Source organism: Capricornis sumatraensis, chromosome 23 (assembly GCF_032405125.1).
Source record: "Capricornis sumatraensis isolate serow.1 chromosome 23, serow.2, whole genome shotgun sequence".
Classification (NCBI taxonomy): Eukaryota; Metazoa; Chordata; class Mammalia; order Artiodactyla; family Bovidae; genus Capricornis; species Capricornis sumatraensis.
The window spans coordinates 51824846-51836591 of NC_091091.1; the positions used below are offsets into that span (position 1 = coordinate 51824846).

Sequence of the window (11746 nt, forward strand, 5' to 3'; positions counted from 1 at the left end):
TCTGTGCTCTCGGGCTCCTCCTGTGTCCCTGCTAGTCCCCGTGGCGTCCGGGGTCACTGTGTCACCACCCACGATGGGGAGCTGGAGCCTGGGTGGAGGGCAGGGCTTGGCTGCCGCTGTGGCTGTGAGCCCATTGGACCACCTGCCTGTCTGAGCGCAGCTACCCTGTCAGCATTATCAGCAGAGGAGGAAACCCGCAGGCCGGGCCCCTGAAGCTCAGGGCCACCAGGCCACTGGCTGCTCTGCCTACAGATGGAGAGACGGAGCCACTGACATGCACAGAAAGGCCCGCACGGCAGCGTTGGTCCTGAGGGGCCGCTGATGGCTCTGCTTCTGAGTGTTGCCCTGGGTTGATATCCCCGCCTCTGCGCAGGCTGAGCCGCGGGAGCTGACTGAGGCGCGCAGCCGTGGGGCCATGAGGGTAGCTCTCTGGGCCTTGGGACTCGGCGTCCTCCTCCTCAGGGCCAAGGCCGCCCCCACTGGTGAGAGTTTCCTTCCCCCGTCCATGGAACCTTCTGGAGGCTCTGCTCCACAGAGGCCGAGGCCCTGGGGTGTGAGGGTCCCCAGTTGTGATCAGCTGTCTGCTGGGGTCTTGCTCAGCCCAAGTAGGGGCACGTCCTAGGGCAGAAAACACGTGGGGCTCCAAAATGCAGACACCCAGAGACACTGGTCCCTGCCCTGACTGAGCAGGTTCTACCCGGGGTAAGCCCAGAGCCCCTGGCCCCGCCACTCGGAGTCCAGGGCGCAGGGCTGGCCAGAGTGCAGACAGTGAGGGGCACGGCTGGCACCTGGCCCCAGTGACCCAGACGGACAGGGGACGCTGAGGGGTTCTGCAGGGAGCTGCCCCGTCTCCTTCCCTCGGGGCAGGCAGGTGGTGGGTGGGTGTAGGGGAGCTGGGGGCTCCCGGCCGTGACGGTGAGCGTGGTTTGGTGCTGGGCCACGGAGGAGAGCCAGCCCGGAGAGACGCCACATCAGGGTGGGGGTGGGGGTGGGGGCTGCCGGGTCCAGAAGCCAAGAGGCTGAGTCACGGCAGGAGCTGAGGACAGGTGTCCTGCGGGAGACAGCGCGGAGAGGCTGGGCTGGGTGCGCTGTGCGGTCTGCGTGTGGGCACCGCGGGGAGTGTGAATGGCGCGTATAGGCAGGGATGCGTGTGATAGAAGGCTGGGCAGCTGTGTGCAGACCCATGCGAGTGTGTCTTGAGGCTGGGGAAGGGGTGAGGGTGGCCCCTTGCAGTGCCCTGGGGGCTGATGGGAGGAAAGCTCACTGGGCAGGTTGATCCAGGGTAACAGAAGGTGACAGAAAGCCGGACAGAGGGACAGGCTGGGTGGCGTGGGGTCTGGTTGGTGATGCTGGAGCGCGTGAAGGGTGGGGGGCTGGGATCTGAAGTGCAGTGAGGTCGGCTGGCGGGAGGGGCGCTGGCTGGTGTTAAAAAGGAGCACACTGTGCTCCGGTACGTCCAGAGGAGGAGGGGTGGGCGTGAGGGGCTTTGGGGGCGGGTGGGCGTGGTGCATGAGGCCTGGCAGGCGGTGGGAGCGCTGTGCCTTCTTCTCTACTGAGGCTGTGGCCTCTCCCTCTCTCTGCTCCCTGGTGAGTCCTGGACTCTCTCCTGCCCCACGAGTCCGGGACCGGCCCTGGAGGTGGTCTGGCCCAAGCTGAGCATACGGTCTCTGCGGAGGCTATCTCACCCCCCTGCATCAGCCCAGGGCTCGGTGGGAGGACGGACGGTCCAGGGGCTGAGACAAGGGGCTTCTGGGGCTGTGGTGTGGTGGGGAGGACGGACAGTCCAGCGCCCAAGACGAGGGGGCTGTGCAGGGAAGACTTGGGTGAGGGGCCGAGTGAGGGGTGCAGCCCTGCTCCCGGTGGGATGGGAAGGTCAGGGGGCAGCTGAGACTCTTGCAGACCCAGGAAGCAGCCCCCAGGAAAGTGAGCTGGGGGACACACGGTGGGCAGTCGGGGGTGGGGCAGGGGTGAGCAGGAAGATTGGGGGCTGCAGGGCTGCTGGGAGTCGACCTTCAGCTGGGGGCTGGGGTGGGTGGTGGGAGGAGCCCAGCTTCAGGTAGAGGACAGGGGACTTCCATGCCTCGGGCCTGCGGTCACCCAGGACATGGGGGCTCTGGCGGGCCAAGGGCGGCACTCAGGGCGCCTGCCCCCCCACCCATCTGGACTCCTCTGCGGGGCGCGGGACTTGGCTTTGCACAGAGGCTTCAGAGCCGGGCCTCGGCAGGGCCCCAGGCACTGTGTCACCACTACCGACTCTCTGCTGTCGCCGGCCCTCACTGGCCCATTCCATCTGCAGGCGGACCCGACGACCTGCGGTTGGCCTACCGGCCCAGTCCATGCGACGGGGTGGTGCTGGTCCGGCACGAAGGGGCATGGGGACACGTGTGCAACCGGGAGTGGGCGCTGAAGGAGGCATCCGTGGTCTGCAGGCAGCTGGGCTGCGGCCGGGCCGTGGGCGCCCCCAAGTACGTCCCGCTGCCCGGAGAGGCGGTGCAGCCCTGGCTCCACAGCGTGTCCTGCCGGGGAGACGAAGCCTCCCTCTGGGGGTGCGGCCTGGGGGCCTGGACGAAGAGCAAGTGCCCCTGTGAGTGGGTGGTGGCGGCTCTATGTTCCAGTAAGTCATGGGTCGGGGTGTGGGGAGGAGGGGGCCCCCAGAGCCATCTGAGACCGGCCGGCTCGCAGCTCTCCCTGCCCCCTGTGTCGGCAGTCCCAGGGTTTTGCTTAACAAATCCCTTCTTTACAAGGCAGCGGCAGTGTTCTGGGTGCTGGGGAGGCAGCCACGAGTAAACTGTACGAAATTGGCTGCGCAGAGCCTGCTGTCCAGGGAGAGGCCGAGAGGGAACGCAGGGGCAGGTGGAAGAGCAGTGGGGGGGTGGACGCGCAGGCAGGGGTGGGGGCGACACGCGAGGGGGCCCCACGGACCGTGCAGGCGTCTTCTCACTGTCGCCAGCTCAAATGTTCTCCCTGGAGGTCTGTGTGGAGGGTCTAGGGCTGTGTCCGGCCCTTCACGTCTTGTCTGAGTTGACCCACAGGGCGGTTTGTGGGGCCCAGAGCAAAGCGAGAACGCAGGCTTCTGTGTTGAAACATCAACGAGGGTGTCCAGAGATCGTTGAGCCAGGAGGGCCTCTGAGCGGCCCTGCGCTGGCCCCTCAGTGAGGCCCAGGGCTGGCCTGGCCCGGGCAGGGCCCTACTGGGGGTGGCTGTCGCCGAGGCCGGAGGTTGCGCGGCCAGCAGGTACTGCATGCCACGCCCTGTGTGCTTAGCAGATGGCACTTTCCGGGAGGTACGGCTGGTGAAGGGCCGGAGCCCCTGCGCAGGGCTCCCTGAGATCAGGAATGTGAACGGGGTGGACCGCCTCTGTGGCCTGCACCGGGAGGAGGCCACGGTGTTCTGCCGGGAGCTGGGGTGCGGCCCTGCCCTGCAGGCCCCCCGCCAAGATGGCAGCGTCACCAGGAAGTACATGACCTGTAGGGGCGGCGAGCTGACCATCCGGAACTGCAGACTGAACAAGTTCCGCAGTGGCTGCGACTTCCAGCGAGATGCCCAGGTGGTCTGCTCAGGGGAGCTGGACCCTCCACCCTGGCGTGGGGGTGGGTGGGGACAGCAGGGAGCTGGCCGTGTGCTGGCCGTCCCTTTGTGCTCCGAGTGGGCTGCAGCAGAGTGCGCCCCGGGAGTGCCTCCCGCTGGCCCAGTCCTGCCTGAGGCCTGGGGTGCCATCGTCGGGGGGGGGGGCGGGGGGCGGCCCCTGTGTAGCCCACCTGTCGTCGGGGAAGCAAGAGCATGCCGGGGAAGGTGAGCGAGGAAGACAGGAAAGTCTTGAGAACGGACTCTGTAGCTCCTCCTCGCTTTGGACAGAGACGAGAGGTGACGGCACAGGATGGAGCCGGGGCACGTACAGCCGGTGCCTCGGGAGCCGCCCGCTGCAGGGGTGCAGGGCGGCCCAGGAGAGGCGCGGGCTGGAGCCGAGGGCTGCTGCAGTCCCGGCCTGTGCCGCGTCTGTGCTGTGCTGGCTGTGATCGCTGTGGGTCTCACTCAAGTCAGGGTCGGTAGTGGGAGTAATCTGGTCTCTTGCATCCTGGTACATTCTGGGTGGGAATGAGGTAAAGCGTCCACTCTCCCTGGTGCCCTCGGGGGCATGCCCTCAGGGGGCCTCGACCTAGCCTCTGAGACAGGAGGGTCTTGGTGCCACCACTCTGGGCAGGCAGAGGATGTGCAGCGTCCATTCTGATGGGGACGGAGTGGCCTCAGGCCATCGGTTCTCCCAGTGCTCAGCAGGTGCCTGCTGCCAGCGGACGATCGCCTTTAGCAGGACTGCTCAGGGTCCACAGTGGCGGGGCGGGGGGACTCAGGGCTGAGCTCTGAGCCAACCTCTGTCACTGTTGGAACTTTCTCCTCCTCCAGGGCACACGGAGGCCCAGCTGGTGGGTGGCTGCCGCGGCCAGCACAAGCAAGAGTTGCACCTGTACAGGGAGAGAACGGAGCGTCCCCGCTAAGAAAAATAAGAGAGAGACAAAAGATGGGGTTGAGAGGATCAGACCACAATTGGCTGATGCCTTTCTTTATTAGGCTACAGTATTTATAGGATAATGTACGTGACTTAAGACATGTACAGGATTATTTTTTAACCTCAGGATACAATCACTAGACCCTTACCAATGTGTACAGTGTATACTAAGTAATCTATCTTCTATGACATGTTGCAAGACATCCTGACCTTAAGGGCTATAAAAATTCTTCAAGGGGGGCGGGACAGGGAGCTTAGGACCATGCCTAAGGCTCTGCATACCTGCCGAGCAGCTCCCAAGACTTAACCTTTCACGGGCAGTCCCCCGCAGGTGGCGAGCGCTCCTGTGCTGGGCGCCTGGAGGTGAGGCGTGGTCTGACCTGGGGCACTGTCTGTGACGCTGACCTGGACCTGGCCACTGCCCACGTGGTGTGCCGGGAGCTGCAGTGTGGTGTGGCCGTGTCCACACCCAGGGCGCCCACTTTGGCCAGGGCTCGGGGCTCGTGTGGACCGAGGCCTTCCGCTGTGCGGGCAACGAGTCCCTGCTGTTCCACTGCCCTCGAGGGCCAGGCCACCGGTGTGGGCACGACCAGGATGCGAGGCTCAGGTGCTCAGGTGAGGCCAGGAGGGGGGCTCCGAGGCTGGGCCCTGCCCCCTCCCTGACAGCCCCCTCTGTGCTGCCCCCACCCTCTGGGGGTGCAGCTGGCCCAGCTCCAGGGGGCCTCCTGCCAGGAGGTGAGCCCTTCCCCTTGAGGAAGAGCTGCTTCTGCGGGCTGCGGGCAGGAAGGAGAGGGAGCAGGCTTTGGGGACAGAGGGATGTGACCCCAAGGCCGGCACAGAGCCCTGCACACATGTGTCTGCTGGGCACTGCCGCTGAGGCGGGTAGCGAGCTGGCAGAGAAGGGGCCCCGGGAGCCCCACCCTGGGTGTGAACGGAAGAAACAGCAGGGCCCTCGGTTGGGGGGGCGGGTGGAGCGACGCCGACGCCCCCTCCCCCTGCAGAGTTCCGCTGGTCAACGGCAGCAGCGCCCGTGAGGGGCGCCTGGAGCTCCAGGTCCAAGGGGGCCTGGGCGCCCCTCTGCGCCGCCCACTGGGACTTGGCAGACGCCACGGTCCTCTGCCACCCGCTCGACTGTGGGAACGCGGTGGCCGCACCCCCGGGGGCTCACTTTGGCGGCGGGGCCTCCGCGCTCTGGCCGGACGAGGTGCACTGCGTGGGGACAGAGCCGTACCTGCGGAACTGCGCCCTGAGAGCCTGGGGGCGCCCGCCTGTGGCCCCGGCGATGCGGCCGCCGCCGTCTGCTCGGGTGGGTCAGCACGAGCGCGGCCGGAGGGGAGGCCGGGAGCGGACGGGGCTGCGCCGGGAGGCGGCCTCCTGGGCCCGGGACGGGCCGGGTCCCGCCCGCCGGCCCCGCCGCCCTGCAGTGTCCCGCCCCCCGCCCCCAGGTCTCCCCGCCGCCCTGCGGCTGAGGGACGGACAGAGCCGCTGCGACGGCCGCCTGGAGGTGCCCCTGGACGGCGTGTGGGGCCGCGTCCTGGACGAGGCCTGGGACCTGCGCGGCGCGGCCGTCGTGTGCAGGCAGCTGGGCTGCGGAGCGGCGGAGCGAGCCTACGAGGCGGCGGCGCCCGCGCGCGGGGCGGTGCCGCTGGGGCTGAGCCGCGCGCGCTGTGCGGGCACCGAGCCCCGCCTGACGCGGTGCAGCGTGTCGGCGGCCCCGCTGGTGGGACGCGGGCGTCTGTGCTCGGGTGAGTGCGGGCCCAGCCCCCCGGACCCCCTCCCGGGGCCCCGCGCCCCGCCCTGACTTGGCTTCTCCCTCCGCAGGGAGCCTCCGGGTGCGCCTGGCCGCGGGGCCGGGCCGCTGTGCGGGGCGCGTGGAGCTGCTGCACGCGGGCGAGTGGGGCACCGTGTGTGACGACGGCTGGGACCTGCGGGACGCCCAGGTGGTCTGCCGGCAGCTGGGCTGCGGGCACGCGCTCGGCGCCCCGGGGGCCGCGCACTTCGGGCCCGGGGCCGGGCGCATCTGGATGGACGAGCTGGCCTGCGAGGGCCACGAGGCCGCGCTGTGGCGGTGCCCGTCGAGGGGCTGGGGCCGACACGACTGCGGCCGCAAGGAGGACGCCGGTGTCCTCTGCTCAGGTGGGTGCTGAGACCCGAGTGCCCTCCCAGGGCCGCTGGGTCTCCAGGGGTCTCGCTGTGTTGGTGCGTAATGTGATGGCCAGCGCTTTCCTGGGCCCGCCCGGAAACGTCCCGCGCTGCTCTCCTGCCGCTTGACTCCGTAGGGCCCTCTCGCTGCCGGGATGCTGCGCGGCTGGCGCCCCCCTTTGCCCCTGGGTGGGGGGCGGGCGGGAGGAGTCTGCTCGCTGTGGGGCTGCACGGGTGGGGGCCTTTCTCCGCTGCTGCCGGGAGCCCACCTCACATTTGCACTTGAGGCTTCCTGTCTTGGAGTCTTGACTTTGATCCACATGGCAGTGTGCTGGACTGCTTCTTTCCGGAGTATTGTCGAGGCATGGTAGGAAGATGCTTGCTTTTAGCTCATACATCCCTGAGGCTTTTTCTGTGCGTCTAGCCTGGGTGCCATATTCTCAGTGGTGGGGTTTTGTCACGTGCTGGGGGCGTCTGCGCCTCCGTCCTCCTCTGGCATCTCCGGGAAACCCTTGGGAGGGGTGGGCACCCCGGGTGGCCTCCCGGCCTCTTCAGCTGGCTTTTGGTGCCCATCTGTGGTTTAGGAACCGTTTCTTCAGCTCTCCTGCGTGTCTTAGGTGACGGCTTCTACGTCAGCCATCGTTTCTTTTTAAGTCACGGGCCTGTTGCTCTGGCCCCCCCGTCCTTGTCACTCATCTGGCGGGGGTCGGGGCTCTGCTCTTTCGTCCTGCTTCCCGGGAGAGGGCTCTAGGCGCTGTCCACTTCACACTTTGCTCTGCGGGCACTTCTGGTCTTTCTGTCCTTAGCGGCAGGTTAATTCCCACTGTGTTTCCAGCTTGAAGCTCTTCCTTCCTCTGCGCTCTGGGCTCCTCAGGCAGCTGCTGGTGCTTGCTGGCGGACAGGCCTCTGCAGGGGGCCTGGCTGTTGGCAGGGGTGGGGACTCTGCTGTCCCGATTCGGCCTGGCAGCAGTGGGGTCCCCAGGGGGGATCAGAGGCAGGCAGGTGCTCATGAGGCCCAGGCGTGGAGCGGGCACCGGTCACTCTCGCCCCGTGCATTTGGTTGGTGGAAGGTCAGAGGTCAGCCCAGATCCAGGGCTGGGAGTAGGCTTGGTGAGGGGGCAGGGACAGGCGGGGATCTGAGTTGCCGCTGTTATTCTGTCACAGATGTAATTCCTGCCGTTCATTTTCTAAGCTTATTTTACTTCATTACGATCCTGTCACATGAAGTTCATGTTGCAATTCCTCGGTTTATCCCCATGTATGTATTTTTGAGGCATTACGGGCCCTTTTGGCTCATTTTCAGAGGGCTGTGTCCTCCTCCACTATGTGGGAACATTACAGTCGGCTTAACACGCCCCTCGTTCCTGGGCTTTCGCCACTCCAGGGTGACAAGACACTACTTGGGCGCTGACCAGCCCAGGGCCAGTGACAAACTCAGAGATCGGGCTAATTCCCTTTTTGTTGTTGAATGCTGACGGTTGTTTAAAAGGGTTATTATGTATTTGAGCGATTTCCAGGGACAGGTTTCTACAGCCGGTTGAGTTACTAGGGACTGCAGTGTTAGGGCTGGGGCTTAAACTGGCTCCCTTAGGCAGCTGCTCCCACCTTTGGGTGGGGACGGATGGGGATGTGGGGTGGGTGTGAGCTGGCTGTCAGAAGCTCTAGCTTGGCATGGGTCTTGGTGCTGGGAGCCCCTGGTTTTGGCCTCCTCCTTCAGAGATTTCTGACTCGAGTGGCTTGTCTTCCAGAGTCAGTGGCCCTGAGGCTGCGAGGTGGCGCCGGGCCCTGTGCTGGGTGGTTGGACGTGTTCCACAACGGAATTGGGGGGCCGTGTGCAGAAACGCCCTGAAGGACTCCTCCTTGTCCATCATCTGCCGGCAGCTGGGCTGTGGGGAGCAGGGCTGGCTGGAGAGCAGGCCGGTGCACACTAGCCCGGGCACCTCCTGGGTGGACAACATCCAGTGCCGCCGGCTGCGGAACTCCACGCTGTGGCAGTGCCCCTCAGCCCCCTGGCACCCGCACTCTTGCACCCGTGGAGAGGAGGTCTGGATCACCTGTGCAGGTAGGCCCTGCCACTGACTGCAGGTGGCAGACTCTGGGGGCCCTCGAGGCAGCTTCGGTGTCCTGACAGGTCATCCACAGGGGCTGCCGCTCACCCGTGTCTGGGGGTGGTGGGCTCACGTGGCTCCACAGGCTCCGTTCTGAAGCTTCTCTGAGCATTGACAGCCGGTGAACCGCTATTTAAATCCAGCAGGATCATCAGGGACGAAGACGCAGGATTCCGGGGAGGCCCTCAGTTTCTCCTCGATGGGCAGCTGCCCAGGTACCCCTCCCCCCCGCAGCCGGCTCCCCAGCCTCTCCCATCCGGGTCCTGCCCCCCGGTGACCCCAGGCCTCTTGCAGAGGAGGGCGAGCTGGGCGTGCACAGGGGTGAGGGCTGCTGCTCGTGGAGCTCTGGCGCGCTGGCTCCTGGGGCACCGTGTGTGACGACTCCTGGGACCTGGTGGACGCCGAGGTCGTGTGCCGGCAGCTGGGGTGCGGCCGGGCTGTGGACGCCCTGGCGGGGGCCGCCTTCACACCAGGCTCAGGGCCTGTGTGGCTGGATGAGGTGGGGTGCCGGGGCAGCGAGGCCTCGCTGTGGGGCTGCCCGGCGGAGCCATGGGGCCACGGAGACTGCGGGCACAAGGAGGACGCGGGCGTGCGCTGTGCGGGTAAGTGGTTGGGGGGCTCTGCCTGCCCCTCCATTGGGCGAGTGGTCGGGGGGCTCCGCCTGCCCTCCATGGGGTGAGTGGTCAGGGGGCTCCGCCTGCCCTCCATTGGGCGAGTGGTCGGGGGGCTCCGCCTGCCCTCCATGGGGCGAGTGGTCGGAGGGCTCCGCCTGCCCTCCATGGGGTGTGATGGGGGGCTCCGCCTCCCCTCCATGGGGTGAGTGGTCGGGGGCTCCTCCTGCCCTCCATGAGGTGAGTGGTCGGGGGCTCCTCCTGCCCTCCATGAGGTGAGTGGTCGGGGGGCTCCGCCTGCCCTCCATGGGGTGAGTGGTCGGGGGGCTCTTCCTGCCCTCCATGGGGTGAACGGGTAGGTGAGGCCTTCCTAGCGTCTGGGGATGGAGTGCCCAGTGGGTCCCTTTGGAGGCCCCCTCAGCCCTGGGTGCTGCAGAATCCGGCCCTGAGGCTGCTCCGTGCTGGTCCATTGGACGCTGGGGCAGAGGCCGTCTCCATGAGCTCTGTCTCAGCCTCAGGGGGCTGGGGTGCTGCTCCGGGGGATTGGCTGGCCATAGTTCAGGCTCCTACTTGAATCCCACCCACTTCTCCTGCAAGTGACAGAGAAGCTGTCACCCTACGTTCAGCATTGGGTAGGTGAGCACTTCCTCAGGCCTCAGCTCTGGCCTTCCTGCCTCAACCCAGCTGGAGGGACCCTACATGGGGGCCTGCCCCACTCAGAGGGGCCCTGCATGGGGCTCTGCATGGGGGCCCAGTCCCACCCAGAGGGGCCCTGTAGGGACTCTGCCTCAGAGGTGCTGTGGACTCTCCCACAACCTGGCTGGTGGGTGGAGGTCAGGACCCCAGGAGTGCCGTGCTGGAGATGCTCATCTCTGCAGGTGCCCTGGGCCAGGCGGGCAGAGAGCCCAGGGAGGGTCGGCCAGCCCGGGCCCTGCTGGGCCTCTCCTCTGGGCCTTTCTTTTACCAACTGCGGGGTTCGGTTCCGGTACACTGTCCTCTTAGACATGGAGTCTGAGTCCAACGCCGTCAGGACGCTAAGAGCTGCTCTCCTGGCGCCTCCCTCCTGGACCCCCTCCTGGATTTAGCGCTGTGACCACGGGGCCCACCTCTCCTCTGGGTCCCCCCCCCCCCCCGCACAGGCTCCTGTGGTCCAGGCCGAGGGTCACAATGCCCCTGAGGAGCAGGCACACAGGGGAGGCCCTCCTCTCCCTGTCTTCCCAGGCAGTCCTCTGGTCCTGGCGCCTGCCCTCGAGGCTGGGACTCTGCTCATGACCTTCGGCCTGGCCCTCGGCCCCCTGCTGGTCGTCATCTCACTCGTCCTAGGGGCGCAGTGGTTCCGGGGCAGAGGCGCCTGCAGCGGTAGGTGGGCGTGGTGGGTGGGGTTGACCCTGGCCCCTGGGGGTGGGGAGGCTGCGGGGGGTGCTTTGAGACCTGTCTGTCCCTGCCCCTCCGCCACAACTTGTGGCAACTTCCTGCGAAGTAAATCCATGAGTTGTTGGTGACTGGAGACACTGAGAGGGGCCAGACGGGGGAGTCCACAGTCCCAGGGCTGCCTGGGTGGACCCCTCTGTCCTCCATGCAGCTGGGGACGGCTCCCACACGCTGTGCCTGGGGAAGCGTGTGGCCGCTGGTGGGGAACTGCAGCAGCCAGGGTCCGCCCCGCAGGGGCCCCGTGGGCGGGCTTCACTGCTCGCGGTGTCTCAGCTGAAGGGCTCTGGTGTGACCCCTGCAGGCTCTGGAACGTCGGGGAGCCTGCCCTCTGAAGGCCTTTATGAGGACATTGGAGCTGCTGCTGCTGCTGGCGAGGGGGACGAGGCTGCTGGAGCGCCCGCGGCGCCCGAGGAGGAGGATGAGGAGGGCGCCGCCCTGGGCGCCGCGGGTGTGCAGCTCTGCGTCGTGGCGTCCGCGGCGCTGCTCCTGCGCTACTGCTGCTGCGCCCAGGGCGCCGCCCCCGCCAGCCCCTACATCTGAGAGCCGGAGAGTCCCCCGCGTGCGTGCCACTCACTCCCGCCGCAGCTTGGTGCCGGGCTCCCGCTCCGAGCTGTCCCTTAGACCAGACTCTTCTCAGGGACAGACTCGCGGTTTAGGGAGGGGCCCTGGGCTTCTCTGGGTTTCCTCCAGCGGCAGCCGCTGTAGGGGCTGAGCAGGCTTTGGGAGGAGGCGCTCCAGCAGCAGCCTGGCCCCTGCCCCGCCCTTGTCTCGCCCTCTGGCCTCAGGGTGAGCAGGAAGCCAGGGCCCAGGAGTCCTGGGTCTCTGAGGAATTGCTGAGGGCCCCCAACAGGTGTCTTTCTCTCTCAGTGCAGGCGGGGCTCTTCATAGCCCGGGCCTTCTCACACCTCAGGCTGGGAAGAAGACCCCAGTGGCCTGTGCCCCGGGACGTG

At 66.9% G+C, this 11746-nt stretch overlaps 1 protein-coding gene across 1 annotated transcript; it reads left to right on the forward strand.

The window, feature by feature from the left end:
- Positions 1 to 415: 415 nt before the first annotated feature.
- Positions 416 to 11336, forward strand: SCART1 (scavenger receptor family member expressed on T cells 1). The gene is given in 19 exon segments (XM_068961388.1): positions 416 to 482; positions 2297 to 2614; positions 3267 to 3584; positions 4402 to 4425; positions 4836 to 4973; positions 4976 to 5119; positions 5508 to 5563; positions 5565 to 5751; positions 5754 to 5810; positions 5950 to 6359; positions 6361 to 6640; positions 8395 to 8463; positions 8466 to 8531; positions 8534 to 8689; positions 8901 to 8969; positions 9049 to 9087; positions 9090 to 9356; positions 10587 to 10724; positions 10948 to 11336. Coding segments are annotated over 19 exon segments (3192 nt in total).
- The last annotated feature ends 410 nt before the right edge of the window (positions 11337 to 11746 follow it).